Here is a 16,410-nt window from a genome sequence, read left to right as displayed (position 1 = left end):
TTTCTTTAAAAAAAGACTCCATCTGCTTTAATTGGAACTGTTTTTTCTGAATGTCAGTATGGACCAAGATGCTTGTCCAATTTCACGTTTGGGTCTCTGCAGTTCTCATTATGTGCATGAAGTTCTGCAAATCATAACTCACTAGATTAACTAGTAAGTTCTTAAAAAATGTCAACAGCAAGCTCATCTGTAACCAATTTCTAACATTAGAGCCCACTGGACTTCATCCTCTCCCCTATTAAGGGGATGATGTTTCCTAATTGAGGCGAGTGAGTGCATGCTTCTGCCATAAAGTTCTAGAAATCTCATTGATTTATTAAAGCATTAAATACCTAAAATTAAGTAACTTTCAAGCTGAAACAAACATAAAGCTAAAAGCAATATGACTTTTAAAGCCCAGCCTCAGAAAAGATGCATGGACAGATATATAATGCTTTAGTTAGCGGTTGCTGCCATTTCTCTTACAGATTGTTCTTTAGGGTATTGTAACTCAGCTGTTTTTAAACCCATCACTCTGGAACCTCGCCTACAAAATGTCAGCGCAAGTGCAAATTTTACTTCTTTAACAAAATAAAGGGCTTGGAGCAGTTAGGCTTTCTAAAGTTTTATGGCAGTAAAATAAATTTTGCTACTTTTGCTTTGCTGTAACAGGAACCGTACTGCTGACGTTGTCCTGCCAGCAGGTAGGGACAGAATCCAAACCAGTTCAGTTGGAGACACACCGTGTGTTCTAACTTGTCATTTTAAAAGAAGAGAAGCCCCATGTCGGTGTGTAAATACACTCGTGTTAGTGTCGTTCTGTGCTTTCGGCAGAGGGCACTCTCCCTTGGCTGGGTGGAGTGATGGTTGCTTTAGCAGAACATTTCTGAAGTTGGAAGCCAGACTTGGGTGCCAGTTTATTAAAGGAGTTTAATCTGAGTTGAGGTTATCTTTCCTACCGATTCAGGAGAGAAGCCCACCCTTCTGCACATGACCGGTACATCTCTTTCCAGATCCGCTCCCGTGGAGCGCGTTAACCTTCCCCCTCTCCCATCTGGCTTCTAAAGCTGCGTGATGCCAACCCATTCACCTTCCTTAATGCTCTCCTGAAGTTAGAGCCTTGACACATACTCCAGGCAGGAGCATGCAGTTGTTGCGTAGTTTGTGGATACTAAAATGGGAATTTCTTGTCTCGCGGGTTGTGATGGCCAAGTGTTAATGTTGGTACACTAGTTTTGGCTTAGTGCTTGGGCTTTTTTCTCCCCCAAAGGTTTGGGGAATTAACTTTCTTGCACATAGCTGCTTCTAGGGCAGCAAGTCACACACTCAGCCTCTGCTTTCAGCTTGGATCTTTGCAGAAGGAAGATTAGGTAATAGTTTGTGTAGAAAACATCTGTTTCTTAACAATCTCACCCGGTTGCTTTTTTTTTTTTTTTGTTGTCCTTCTAACAAGAAAGTCCTTTAGTCTTTTAAAGACTTAAAAGTCTTTAAGTCCTTGTTGGATATTAGAGTTGCTGTGGTTTTAGCACGCTCATGTTCTGGATCCTTTGTTAGCTTAAGTTATTAGCCTTAGATAAGTGTTGTGGGATGGAAGGACTGCTTTCTATTGTCAGCGCAATTTCTGAATCTCTGGACAATTTGTCTGGGTTAGAATTTGAGTTTTTTTGGCTCCAGTGTCTGTTTAGACCTTTGCCTTGTCTGAGGAAAAGATGTTGTTAAAATAATTAAGCCTAGCATGCATAAAAAGAGAACCTTTCCACAAAATTAAATTGCTTGAGGTTTATTTAAGTTTTGGGTTGCTTAAATAAATTGGCATTTTATTTTATTTGCTTACAAGCAACTTAGTATCTCTTCTGGGGAATCTCTTTTCCATGTTTTCCACAGCTCTGAGGGTTTCCCAACAGTCCTCTACACTCAGCAGTTCTTTGTTTTACATCAAAATGCATTTTATATGTCTAATTGCTACATTATTAGTATACATTTCTTCCAACCCCTTTAGAATTTTTACTGTGGTATGTGTCTATTATGGAAAGACCTAATATATAGGTTGATTAGGGTATAATCCTTTGGTCACTGTTTTCTTGAGAGTGCATTGAGTTCAGCCTGCTGTTTTCAGGGGAAAGTCTTCACTGTGATGCTCTGTGTTCTTGTAAATAAATTTAATCCTGTATTTGTTAGAAGTCAAGAAACTTTTTTGTATCTTGGTGCCAAAATCAGGGAAACTTGCAACAGAAATTGGGTGCATTAGCTACAAGTCCAAGCACTTCCTTTTCTTCCAGTCCCAGTGCAGGAAGTGCTGAGCTGCTCTCTGTGGGTTTTGTTTTCATCTATTGCGAGACTAGCATTCAAGAATTGGGGCTAGTTTGGCTTGTGACCCTGGGAGGAGAGAGTGATTTGAAAAATACGTTGTAATTGGCTGGGAAGCGTTTCCTTTTATTTGCATGTATCTTACGGGGGGGTGGTGGGTAAATTAGTAACGTGATGACCGGTGGATCACACTCTGTTACTTAACAGTGTGCGCTGGCAGCCCAGGCCAACCGTATCCTGGGCTGTATCCGGAGAAGTGTGGCCAGCAGGTCGAGGGAGGTGATTCTGCCCCTCTACTCTGCTCTGGTGAGACCCCACCTGGAGTACTGTGTCCAGCTGTGGAGCCCTCAATATCAGAAGGATATTGACCACTTGGAGCGAGTCCAGAGGAGGCCACGAAGATGATCAGAGGGCTGGAGCACCTCTCCTATGACGAAAGGCTGCGAGAACTGGGCTTGTTCAGCCTGGAGAAGAGGAGGCTCCAAGGAGACCTCATTGCAGCTTTCCAGTATCTGAAGGGGGCCTACAAGGGTACTGGGAGAGGACTTTTTACAAGGGCCTGTAGTGATAGGACAAGTGGTAATGGGTATAAATTGAAAGTGGGGAGGTTTAGATTAGATATCAGGAAGAAATTCTTCACAGAGAGGGTGGTGAGGCACTGGAACAGGTTGCCCAGAGATGTTGTGGATGCCCCATCCCTGGATGTCTTCAAGGCCAGGCTGGATGTGGCTCTGAGCAACCTGGTCTAGTGCAAGGTGTCCCTGCCCATGGCAGGGGGGTTGGAACTAGATGATCTTTAAAGGGCCCTTCCAACCCTAACCATTCTATGATTCTATGATTAACTTGTTTGGCGTCATGTGGCTGAACCTCCCTCGTCTGGTCACACATGTCACGATGTAATTTGAAGCAGGGTGTGCAAATGCACTCGGTTTATCTTTATGTTCCTCACTGTAACGCAGCTCTTGTCAACAGCAATAATAAAACGACATTTTTCTATCTGCTGCAGAATATACATAGCTTGCATCTCGGTGCTGGTTCTGGTAGTGTTTATCGTGATAGGTTAAATGAGATCAATCTTCAATGTAGGTGTAAATCAAGTCGTCATTTCCTATTTTAACGTTGCAACCTAATTACGACGTTAAAAATGGCCATCAGAATATCCAACTTGCATTCCAGTTTTAAAAGCCTTATTTAAAATGATTTTTTTACTAACTCTCCTCTCTCCTTTTACATTTCCAGTTTGCGGGCCAAATGTTGACATTCGCAATGATATCCATGAGCTGAAACGCCTGGAGAACTGTACGGTAATTGAGGGTTTCCTTCAAATTCTGCTCATCTCTAAAGCAGAGGATTACCGCAACTTCCGCTTCCCAAAGCTCACTGTCATAACTGACTATTTGCTGCTGTTCCGTGTGGCAGGCTTGGAAAGCCTCAGTGATCTCTTCCCCAACCTCACAGTCATTCGTGGGAGGAACCTCTTCTACAACTATGCCTTGGTTATCTTTGAAATGACTAATCTTAAAGAGATTGGGCTTCACAACTTGAGGAACATAACTCGCGGGGCCATCCGGATTGAGAAAAACTCTGACCTGTGTTACCTCTCCACGGTGGACTGGTCTCTCATCCTAGATGCAGTGTCCAATAACTACATCGTTGGGAATAAACCACCAAAGGAATGTGGGGACTTGTGTCCAGGAACAATGGAAGAGAAGCCATTGTGCGAGAAGACATCCATCAACAATGAGTACAACTACCGCTGCTGGACCACCAACCACTGCCAGAAAAGTAAGATTTGAGTAGATTGTGTGGTTTTGTTACCTCTTTTTGAACTAAAGGTTTAATTTTATGGTTTGATTTTAAGCCCTTCAGCACCCTAAACTTTTATTCTAGTTGTGTGTAGTCCACAGAACAGGTTGCCCAGTTATCGCACAACGGTTGGATTCCTCTCCAACCAGTAAAGAGTCATCTCACTTGATTTAATAACTAAACAAAACAAGCCGAAACCAGCAAGAACAAAAGAAAGCAAAAACCCAACAACAAAACCCAACAAACTGTCTGGGTTGCTTCCCCATGGAAAAGATGCAAAGTAAGTGTAGAATTAAAGCCATTACAGCAAATCTGGAAGCAGTTACCTCCCTTGAGGAGTTTGGCAGGAGGTGGCTGTCGAAAGCCGTCTCCTCCTCCTTACTGAAGTGGTGTTAGGTTTGTGCCAGTCACTGCTCTACTGAAGCTGTTAACTGGGCTTACTTTGACTTTGTTCTTTGCCTCCCTTGGCATGCATGTTCCGAAATTCCTGTAATGGTAAATGCTGTACCTAAGAACTCTTCAGTGAAATCAGTTTTTACAGTACAGTCTGTAGCGTCAAAGAGTCAGTGGATATCTTCACTCTTGGTGAAATTATCCTTGCCTCTTTTTGTTCTTATCTGGCATGGCAGGGTTTATGTCTTTCTGATAGCAAGTATTAGCGAAAACAAAACCTGATCTCTTCTCACTTTTTAAAAATAGAGTAAACAAATACATAGTTTACTCAAATAACATGATTACATGGCAGGCTTTTTGAGTTCATCCTGTAACTTTACGAAAGCTGAGCCCTGCAGTATCAGTAGGGCTTAATTACAAGCAGTCGTCACTGGGAGGAACAGTTCCTAAATTCCACTTGCAGACTTGACCAAATCTGCTATAATGATAGAAACACCAGACAGAGAGAAAACAGGAACAGGGCAGTATTCAGATTACCTTCATTTGGGGACACTGTTTTCTCTAACATGCTTCATCAGTTGCTTCTGAAGTCCTCATGTTCAATTAGAACTGAAATGACAGTATCTTGTAGAGCAGTTTCAGCCAACACATGCTAAAAATATCTCTGAAAAAGGGCATTTGTAGGGCTGTGCTTCTTACAGGAAATAAAGTTTGTTTTTAAACAAAGAAAATGCCTCAGCCTATTACAGGGAGATGCTGTGATTTGTCCAAGGTGAGGGAGGTGAGCTGCCTGTTGCTGTGAGTCTAGGCTTCTGCAGACCAAATTTATGTCCTCATTGAGAGACTGTGACTCCAGTGTCTGCAGAGGGTGACCCAGGTGGTTCCTGTGCAACCTCGTTGCCTTCAGCACTTTGAATGGATGTAACGAGTGTATTTAATGAGCTGTAACAACTTGCTCTCTGTTGTGAGCTCTGGCTATTTGGAGTAGACAGAAGTAACGTGCAAGAAAAGCTTGTTGACTTCTAAGAGAATGTAAAAGTAAATTGAATCCCAAATGCACGTGAGAGGAGATCTGTTGAAGTAAGATGAGGTCATAGCTGTACTGTGATGGCAGCACTTTTAAGGCAAGGGTGTAGGCCATGTTTTTCTGTATGCTTTCATCTTCCTTTCCTGGGAGATTGTGAAGAAGAAAGCAGCTATTGGAAAAGAGCCTCGAAAGGCTTGTTAAGAACATCAGGCTATGGAAAAACAATGTAGGTGTAGAGTATCTTAGGATGGAGAGTGTAAAAAGAAATGATCAAGTTCTAATCACTAAAAGGAGTGAGAAAGTTGAACTTACATAATCTGTTTGTTGTGGTAAGTCACTGACTTCAAGGAAGAAGACTTTTAAATTTGCCAGTTATTCATCTAAAAAAAACCCAAACCAAAACAAACCCCGAAGTACTCCCATTCTGAAGAAAAACATGGGAGGTATAAATGTGCAGTTGTTCAAAAGGAAGCCTTTTGTCTGTCCTGCTAGATTGCTTGGACGCTTTGGCAGTGAAATCCTGATCTGGAGAGGGCTCTTGCAGTACAAAATTACACAAGACATCAAAAAGAATAGAAGCAAGGGCTTTTAAGTTACTGAGTGTTTAAATCTGCATTTTCCTGCCAGTAGGGATAGGAGACGTATGTTATTTTCCAGGGAATATTTTTCTGGCGTAGTATCTAATTTAACCCTGACATTCTCCTTGTGCGTCACAGTAACGTTAAACTGCAAATGCCGTCTATCACTCAAGGTTCCTTTATGCCTTTTTATCTTTCTTCGCTCGGGATCTCTGGAGGAGTGTGTATTAAATCTCTCTTGTCCTTGTTTAGGTTTTACGCTGAAAGATACCAAGTTCCTGGGTAAATGTTGTGTGGGAACGCTTAGTACTTTTAAGTAGCCTGGCTTCTGTTTAGTTTTGCCGTTGAGTGGAAGTTGCCTTTTTCCTTCTTTTTCTTGCTCACAAACAAAGGAAGAACCCTGTGCTTCCTTCAATATAACTTGTGCAGGAACAGTGTTGAGGGAGGAGAGAGGGAAGGATATGCCGTGTTTGAGAATAATCCACTGACTTTTCTAGAGTAGAACAAGCTACAAAGAAGCTGTAACTTTTTTTTACTACTTTATTTTTAAGGTTCAGCATAAAGCAGCAGCGGCTTCTCTGCTGGTGTTGTTGCCCTGGTTTCTGTGTAGTATATACATTCCTTTACCTTGGAGTGCCCCAAGGCAGCAGCCTCGCTGGTTAGCTCGCTTTGGAGTTGCGGCATGCTGTGTTGGGTTTGGCATGCTAATGTCCCTCTGACTTGCACCTACTTTTCTTCTGGTGTATCAAATGCCAGCTGTGCTTCGCTTGGGTTGCAGGGCCACGTAGAAGAATCCCTCAAGTTAAAAGGAGAGTACTGAAGTTGTTTGCATCCGTGGTTGTGCTTTGGGGCACAGGTAGAGATGGAGAAGATAAAAACTGAGCGTCCAGACATACAAATAAGATTAGGGCCTTTTGTTTTTTGGTTGGTTTTTTTTTTCCTGGCAGTTGTGACTGCTGGAAACGTTTATGGAAGCTGCTTCTTACTCAGCGATTGATGTGAGAACCAGAAAAACTGTTCCTGCTGCACCCTGTGAAAGAGTAGTCTCTGGTGACACGTTTGCTTTGCCTGTGCACTGGCCGACTGTACAGAAAACTTCTGTTGTTTTCTATGTTCCTTTGGCTGATGACTAAGTTCTGAGGTCTGCTGCCTTAGTCACTAGGCAGAAACCTAAGCCTTTCTGTAAGCCTGCAGAAACCAAATGTAAATTACAACCTTGAAAGCTTGTCTGGAAGTTCAGGATCCCTTGTCCACCATAGCCTCTGTGCTTTTTTTTGGAAAAGCCCACTTTCCTGTTCAGATTGAAGAAGGAGTAGGGGTCTGGTTATGTGGAGGACAGGCTGTTAACACCCACTGTAGTGGGAGAGTGGCTTGAGCTGCAGCTTCTGGGTGAGGGGACGAGAGCAGAGTCTGGAAGCCTGGATCCTCCCTTTATGAGAGCAAATTATGGGGCTGCACAAAGGGACAGAATAGCCACGCTTCCCGTACAAACGGTGGAGGTGAGTGTCTGAAGCACGAGGGACCTTTAAGATATTAGACTTGGGGCTGGCATTAAAAACTGGTAGGTTTAAATTGGCAGTGTAGAGAGAACGTGGATTAGGCCCCTAAGCATTAAGCACTTGTTTCAGAAAGGGCGGTTTTGACGTGAAAAACAATAGCTCACATAGACTGCGCTTCACAAGACAACAGGAGGAAACTTTCAGCTTCTGAATGAGTAGAACTGAAGACCGCGGAAAAGGCATGTGAGGATTTGGAGACTGATAAGGAAGCAGATGGCAGCTAAGCACAAAATGTTTTTAATGAAAATGTATCCTTATTCCTTTTTGAATTGGTTTGACAGTGGCCTGAAAAGATGTGGTGGATGTGGGGAATGAGGAACAGGAGGGAGAGAATGACAGTGAGTGGGAAGCGTGGTCCATATGTACCTTCCAGTGAAATGTTTAAACATATGGAGACAGTAACATGATGTATTCTCACAAATATTCGGAATCTGCTCCTGTTTGTTTACACGGAGCTCAAAAGATAATGCAGTTGAGTGGTATCGTTTGACATAGCTTCATTGACTTGTGCAGTACTTACGAGCATACGCCATCTGGGAATCTGCTCCCTGTTGATTCAGCAGAGTAGTGGTGAGAACCGTGTGCTGGGATTCTTTTTTCCCCTCCCCTTCTCTCATGTCCCAGCCTCTCTGAGGAGTATTCGGTGTATTTCCCCGTCCTTCAGAAACACGGAACATACGTGAACTATGTAGGCACAAAGAGAGAGAGGAAGAAGCTGGGAGCCAGACGTGCTGAATCAGATTGCGCTTATTTTGCTAAAAATGACATCTGCATGCTTTTTTCTGCTTGCTGCTGCGTTTAAGCTTTTTTGTGTTAAACCTTGAAGTCCAGTAGAAATTGTGTATATCAGCAGAGGACAACATGCTTTAAAACTTTATTTTTTGAGCAACCAACTTTGCTGCGATATGTTAGGTGAAGCTGGACTGTGTAATCCTCATCCTACCTTTGTTGGGTTAAAAAAATGTGTATAAACCTGAAAATATTTTGGAATGGGCAGGTCGTTTGTACCTTTTGTTGGTATGCAAACTCTCCAGCAAAAAAAAAAAATCTTCTAAAAGGAATAAACATGGATCAACCCTGCAAAAAAATAATAAAAGGCGCTGTTGGTGTCACTGAGTTAGAAAAATCTGGAGCATGTCTAAAAAATTTTGTTCATGTTTTCGTTCTGAATGAAGTTTTTTCCTGACTTTCGCTCCCCTCCTGAGAAGCTTGCTCTTCAGCCAAAGGTTTCCCAGAATTTTTATTATGGCTGTGAGAGCATATTTAATTAGTAAGCTGGAATGGCCACAGAGCAGTCTAGGCCAATCTGCAGTTAATTACTGTAGCAGTGGTTTATATTCTGAGAAAAGGGCTAAAATTAAACAAATGTATACTTGCCTTTTTTTTTTGTTATGTTGCAAAATGCCGTAACCTGGGAAGATTATCTTAGATCTTGCAGCTTGCACGAGTCACCAAATACTAAGTGCTAATGTTGAATACTCATCTTGGCTTCCTGTTTTATTTTGGCACAAAGATGTGTAGTGGTTTTGAGAGGACTTCAAATTTTGGAGTTTTGTTTAAGTATTAAAAGACTTGATGCAATTAACTGGGCCCATGGATAACACACTGCCACAGCTTAAAAAAAAAACACCTTTAAAAAATTTAGACCTTTTTCCTGCTTTCCGGAATAAAAAATAGTCAAAAATGTTTCTAGGGTTTTTGAAAACACCTGTGTCTTTGCTACTCACATGCATGCACACACTTTCCAGCTTATAAAACATTGTATTTTACACTTGCTTTGTCAGTCCAGAGGTGTATCTGTTCACTAGGTGATGTGTTGCCATGTTCTAGTGACCATCCATGCTGTTGGAGAATTTTATTTCTTCTGGAATCGTTTCTGATAACAGGGAGGGCAAATCCATGTGTGCCATGATTTCGGTGGAAGTACAATACCTTGTAAGCAATGGTCAGGGTGGTTAAATGTATATGCCTACTTATTCTCAGTAATATAACCTTTATTTTGCATAGAGACCATTCTGATTTAGGAAAGATGAGGATTAGCAGTTCTGAAGTTAACCCCACAACAAACTTTATCAAGCTAGGATATGGAGGCAGAGGTTTTTGTGCTTTATGTAAATCACCTTATACTCATGTTAAACAAGACTGTGCTGTGATTGAAACCTGGCTGGACAGAAAGCTCTTCCAGATCCATACTGCGCCTGGCTCTTGTGGCTTCAGACTTCATGAAACTGAAATCCTGAGTAACTTTAATTGCTACTACAATATGGCTTTACTTGAATTGTCTCATGCCAAGTAACTGCTTCGCTCTCAGAAAAACAACTATGAAAATATAATTGGAGATCACTTATAGGAAATGGTCCTTCCCTGGATTGATGGGTTGCATGTATGTTAATTCCTTGGCTCAATTTCTCTGATGCTCTATGGTAAAGGGTGGGGAAGCAAAATGATGCTAGTCCTTCTTACAGGAAGCATCCAAAAGCATCACTAAATCATGCATACCGTGTGCAATCCTTTCATGTGCAGTGCTTGAGAAGAAGTCCTGGTCTAACCTTGTTACATCAAAGCTCATGAGAGAAGGGAATGGACTTTTGTAGTCCAAAAAAAAAGGCTGCGGAGCAGAAGGGGTTGGGGTGAGGTCCACAGTCACATTTAACGAGGGTTTCTAAGATGTTGCATATTTATTTTCAACTTCAAGTACTTTTTTTTTAAACCTCAGTGACATTCTGAAGGTACTTTCACAGGTACTGTGTTAATGTTTCAGAAATTTGATATTCTGGTGCTAGGTGGGGGTAGGAAACAATGCTCTTGGGTCTCCTTGCAACACTCCTGTTCTCAGCGACTTTCTTTCATCCTAGAGGCGACTGAAGAGGATGCTTTGTTTAGAGAGTTATTTTTTGTTTTACCTTCCTGTGCTGTGCTGCCTTGTTAAATCTATAAAATTAAATGCATCTAAAACTGAAGCAAATCTGATTAACCTGTTTAATGTGGACATCCAGGCTCCATTGATAGATATGAGACAAATGCTTGTTAATAGACAGTTGTGTTGGATAGTTAATTAAATGTAATGTAAGACTTTAATTTTATGATGAATTTGCAGAACAACTGGGAGCTGGGGATAGCTAGCAGCATTATAGGGAAAATGTCAGGGAAATGTCAAGTGTAAAAGCCGAAGAAAGCTGCATTTTTGCTGGGTTCTTGCAGATGTCTCGGGGACAAGGCAAACTGGGCCTGGCTTAGTGTTTTCTGCAATTTTTGGTCTGTGGCTCTTATCCCTGCAAGGAGTCCGGCTTGTAGCTGCTGACTTTCCTGGGGATTTCTGTTCTGACACTTCATGCTTGTATGGATGTCTGATGAGGGGTGATGAAAGCTGCAGTCTTTTTATCTTGGTGGGGGGCTTGAAAAAGGTCTGTTCTCCACTCAGCTGTCCATTTTCATGGAATGTATAGAAATACAACTTCTGTGATGAGTGATCCGAAACTGAATTTGGCTGAAACAGGCTGAAGGAGGTTTGGAGGTAAGCATGTGAACAAACTCACTGAACTTGCCAGCCTGCTTTTCATAAGAAGTTAATCAACCCTGGATATGAATCACGCTATCTAAAAATTTTAAATAGTAGATGCCATTTTCCTTTTTTTTTTTTTTTTAATCCCTTCCCCAAACACACATGAATGTGGGAATGAATTGTCCTTAAGCATTTTCATGGATTGTTTTCATGTGGCAAACAAGTTTTTCACTGTTAAACAGCGATGAAACAGCCTTTGTTTAGCCTTCCTTCCCACTAATAGCGTGATTTCCTTCTCAAGTCTGTTTATGGCTCTGTGAATTAACTTGTAATAAAAAGATGCTCGTCTAATAGTATGTTAATACGGATTGTGGAATTGCTGTTTTCTTCTGAGGTGAACTCAGCCTGGTTCAGTTGCCGGCTGTCTCTTCCTCCCCATCCCAGCCGAAGTTTTCAGCGTTTGGAATGGAATGTGCATGTGCTCTCAGCTGAGCGCTAAAAATGATTTAGCAAGTCGTTTGCCCACCATGAATAGTGGTGAGGGTCTGAGGTGGCCCTAGCCTGGGTTTTTAAAGCTAGAAATCATATGCCATTCTTGTGTTTCTTGTTTACTGTTTCTTGCTGGGCAAAGTGAACTTGTAGTTACCTGCCCAAAGCGTAGTTCTGTATGCCCTGGCTAATAATTATGTGCATTTGTATAGCCCTTGACAGTGTAGGCGAGAATGAATTCAGCGCATGACTTGAGGATCCCTCTTGGAAAGGCTGGTGTTTTATGGAATTTGATTGCTGATTTGCGTGTTCAGAGACATTTGAGGCAACTCACAGTTCTCACTGTTGTTAGTTTAAGTTCGGCTTATGCTCCTAGGTGGGTTAAACTTCTAGTTTGTACACTGCTGTGACATTCCTGATGCGTTTTTTTCTCGCATTGCAACATCTTGGGTTTATAGGTGCTTAACTGTTCCTCTGTTAATAAGCAGTGCTCTATAGTTGTTGAGACTCATCTCTTCCCAGCCTACTCATCCCTCCATTAATGGCTTCTCTTAACTTTTCACTGGAGCAACTCAATTGAGGGGTCTGTTTCTCCTATTTTGTCTTATTTTTTTTTTCCACTTCATGTGTGCAAGCTACGTATGGATGATTAAAGGTTATAGTTTTGGGAAATGATGCCATTTAGGAAGCATGTTTGAAGTGTTGAGCGCGCAGAGAAAGTCTTTTATATCAATGCAGGCCTTGGGAGGAGGAGATGTTTTTCTATGTATAGAAACTTCCCGTATAGGATGGCAAGAGAAGGTTGCAGGGGGATTGCCTGTCTCTTTAAGTGGGTTTATAATTGGCTAGGAATTTTTGTCAGCTTAGTCACTGCAGCATTCAGCGGATGAGGGAAAAAAACCACAGGCCCCAACCGTTAGGGGCCGTGGATAGGCTCTGTCATCCCAAAGGAATGCATGTGAACAAAACACTTTGTGCGGTGCAACCGTTGGCCTAAACAGTATTGCATTCTTAAAGCAGGCTCTGAGTCACATGGAGCAGATGGATTGTTTCACTAAAATGGAAGTTATGTATCACTGAGCACTCAGATCCAGCTTTTAAGTGCGGTTCTAATAGGTCACGATACAGGAGGTTGATGAAGGGGTGTAAAGGTAAAGAAAAGAAAATCAACAAAACCCACAAAACAAAACCCGAGCAGCTCCCTGTTCTGTGGTTGAAATACTTTCTATGGCATTTAAAAGGCAGGAAAATCCTTTACTTTGTTAATTATTGGGCTGGCACACCAGTGTAAGGATTTCTCTCTGGATTTCAGACAAGCATGGTTTTAATTCTGAAGCACTTGGTGTCTGTCCGGGAAGCTTCATGCTACCCAAAGTAATCAATCCAAAGAACCCCCTCTTTGGGGGTGTGTTTGTGTGTGATAAAACACCAAACCCGACCCCAAACTTAGTGGCTTTTTTCACAGTGAAACCAGCTGCTCAGCTCTTCTTCCCTCGCCCTGCCCAGCCTTTTGCCTCAAAATCTGTCCTCAAGCCGCTCACAGTATATTGATCAGCAGCTCTGACTCTGTGGGTGGTGTTACCCTCTATTTGCCTTTATCTTTTCCCTTTAAGCGATTTGAAGGGATCTGATAGGAGCCTTGCCAGTCTCCAGCCTTCAAAGTGTGCAGAGCAGGAGCTGTGACTTCTGGCTAAACAAATTCAGAGCTGTCAAGTGACTTTTTTTTTTTTTTTTTTTTTAAAAAAAGCTTGTTTTCCTCCTGTTTTGTGGGGAATCCTCTTTAAAGAGTGGTGTAGAATTGAATGGAAAACCTGGCTTCCAGTTGGTCGATACTGACAACTGCTGTCATTTGGCAGGGTGTTGCTGTTTGGAGGGAAGCAAGTTTGGAGGTCTTAATCGGGTTATCACTAAGGCAGGTGTTTCAGAGTTAGTGCCTCCCCATGTAGTATTAATTGAATCTTAAATCATTACAACACAAGGGGAAACATTGACTAAAGTCCCTTCCATCTCTGGAGCTTTCCTCATGAAGGCAGCACATGAATAGGAACTCTCTCTTAGAGAAGGTGCTTTACTTCTTAAGTGCTCGATGAAGGTTGTTTGGCAGAATCAGAATTGACTGGTCCACATGAAACGCTACATGCAGAACCGAAATTACAGTGAGTCACTGTCTGCTCTGTCTTTTGTGATCTGAGAGTCTGGGATAAAATACTGCAGTGGGTGTTACAGATAAAACTCAGTATGCAAATCTTTAATTCGGAGATGAAGCATTCTTCCTCTTCTACTCGCTGCAGTTGTTTGTCTGTGTGCATCCATTTTTCTTCTGTAGAAGAGAAATTAGAAGAATTAGTAATACCTTGATGCAGAAAATGGAGAGGGGTGGCAGGGGAAAGAAGTACCCCTTCCAGCAAACTACCTGTGGAGACACTGGTAAATTCAAGGGCTGATTTAGGATCAAGTTGTTGCCAGGAGAATATAAGTAATTGGAGTATATCCTACTGATGGAAAAGTTCATATTCTTCCTAGGCAAAGATTTTATCCTTTTCTACCCTTAGGAAGCTTCTTGGTATGGTTAGTTTTGTCTGCACATGGCAAATGATCTTTTTCGGAGGGAAATGAAATATAGGTAGGAGTGAGAGGGCATTTTTGGAGTGGGGAATGCAGGGGAAATCTGTCAGTATGGCAACACCTGGTAAAAGTGGTAGGGCCCCAAAATCTGTGGTGATGGCAGGTCCCAGCCCCTAGCTTCTTGTGACTTGAAGTCGGCTGACTGGTCTAAAAGGAACATTCTGCTCTGTGAACTGGCGTTGTCGTACTGTGGCCCTATATTAATTGTATTTGGACCTGGATGCTGTATCTGTGGTGTGCTGTTAGGACTCTGGATGCAGTGTCCATATGCTTACCGGTGAGATAAGTTCAACATCATGCATACAGTACCAGAAAACCTAAAGCTGTGAAGCTTTCTTGCTTCTCTTGTCTACTTACTAGATATTTATTAAAATGTTAGCCGGCCTAGGATGAGGGAGGAGGAGATATTATTGAACAACATGGGGCTTACCAGGCACCACAAATGGTGCAAAGCTCAGCGCAGATCTGCTGTACTTTGTTTACATCAAGCATGGTTAATAAACAGTATTTGCAGTAGGGTTGCTTCAGTGAATTGCATAAACGTTTGCTTTTCTGCATGTGCTGAGTGGGCTGCATGATCTGACCTGTATGTGAGGGTGCTGTCTGGACAAAGAATGTCGTGAGCAAGTGGACAACTATTTTGCAATGTTATCCTACTCATTCTTCTAGTATCCAGGAGACACTGGAATTGGTGCAAATAACTCTGTGCCATGCCTGGTTAAACACAATGCCTTAAAGCAGGAGTTAAAAACCCCCAGAATGACGACATCCCTACCCCCAGATCTTACTAGTAAAGGCTGAAGGAACGGGAGAGTTTCTGCTAGCTTGTGTTCCCAGCAACAGCAGTGAGCGTGGCAGTAACTTGCCTGGGTTCTCGCAGTTGGTGCCCCTGTCTTCCTTGGAAGACCTCTGCCTTTTCCGTTCTCCTCTTCCAACGCATGTTTAAGCAACGGGGAGCCTTCCTTCTGCCTGCCCGGTCCTTATCGCTGCGCTCTGCAGCAGCACAGAAGTGATGTGCCTGTCTGTTTGGTTCTGCTGCTGGGTAAATTGATGAGCAGAGGCACCGCAGCTGCCCTGAGGAATTCCTTTCCAGCAGTTTTGCAAGGAAAAGTCAGCAGGATTAGGGCCTGCTTAAAACTTGATGTTTCAGCAGATCTGCTATGCAAACCATTTGGGTGAGGGAGAGAGCAACCAGAGTGGCAACCGACTTTGCTTGAGGCGGAAAAGAACTGTGGGAACAAGAAGGAGATTGTCTTGTTCTCCATAAACCATGGTGCTGCTTAGAGCACTTGAGTACATATATATGTACATGCACTTTCTGCAGTAACACCCCAAGTTACTGTCTGTTCTGGCTTAGAGGAAACAATTATTTCCAAAGCCTTTCTTAATAGCCTTTTGAGCTATTCTGATGTTTCGCTGTTTGGATGTGCCTGCTCGTGCCAGATCGTGCACTGGATCTCACTGTTGTGGAGCACCTACTTAGTTATCTATCTAAGTAGGGAGCACTGAGGCACCTCCCAAGTATTTAAAAATAGAAATAAACATCTCATGCTTGCTCTTCCTTCCTTGATTAAATTTGTAGGGTTTGTGTTGGGCTTGTTTTGGTTTGTGTGGGTGAGTGGGTGTGTCTTGTGGATGAAAAAGTAATTGCAGGAGAGCCGGAGTCAAAGGAATATGTTTCTGCATTAGTTGGGAAGCCGTGAAGTCTGGTCATTTTGCTTTCTGGAGTCAGTTTACAGGAAGGTTCTGCTTTCTGTGCTTTTAAGTTTGTTTGTTTTTTCTTTTGGTTCCCCGTGTCTGTCCTGTGAAACGCAGCTCCCGTGGGAGGCTGCAGACACGGCAGTGAGAGGTAATCTCTTGGGCAGCTCAGGCCATTGCCACGAAGCATTTGAAGTATGTGGAGAGGGGGCCTTCACCTGTATTACCTAGTGGAGTGAGTACAGAAGGTAGATCTCCTCATCAGACTTGGAAAGACAGTCTGCAAACAGTAGTTCTGTAGGATATAAGTGAAGCGTAGCGATTCCAATAGAGGAAGAATCTACAGATGTGATTATAGTAACGTGTTCTTGAGTAAAATGAGGTGAAGCAGGTATTGAACTCTTTCTTTGATTTTCTTGTTCAGTGCTTTGTTGTGCTAGTAACTTT

The 16,410-nt window shown here is 42.5% G+C and overlaps 1 protein-coding gene across 1 annotated transcript in view; it reads left to right on the top strand.

The window, feature by feature from the left end:
- Window positions 1-3,525: 3,525 nt before the first annotated feature.
- LOC104507729 (insulin-like growth factor 1 receptor) overlaps window positions 3,526-16,410 on the top strand; it is a gene marked incomplete at both ends in the record, with an annotated part of 120,101 nt that continues 107,216 nt past the window's right edge. Inside the window, one exon of the mRNA XM_010149094.1 lies at window positions 3,526-4,071. Within this exon, the coding sequence (XP_010147396.1) occupies window positions 3,526-4,071 (546 nt within the window). The remainder of the gene's footprint in view (window positions 4,072-16,410) is intronic.

Source organism: Eurypyga helias, unplaced genomic scaffold (genome assembly GCF_000690775.1).
Source record: "Eurypyga helias isolate BGI_N326 unplaced genomic scaffold, ASM69077v1 scaffold33223, whole genome shotgun sequence".
NCBI classification, from domain to species: Eukaryota; Metazoa; Chordata; class Aves; order Eurypygiformes; family Eurypygidae; genus Eurypyga; species Eurypyga helias.
This window is presented reverse-complemented; position numbering and strand designations above follow the sequence as displayed.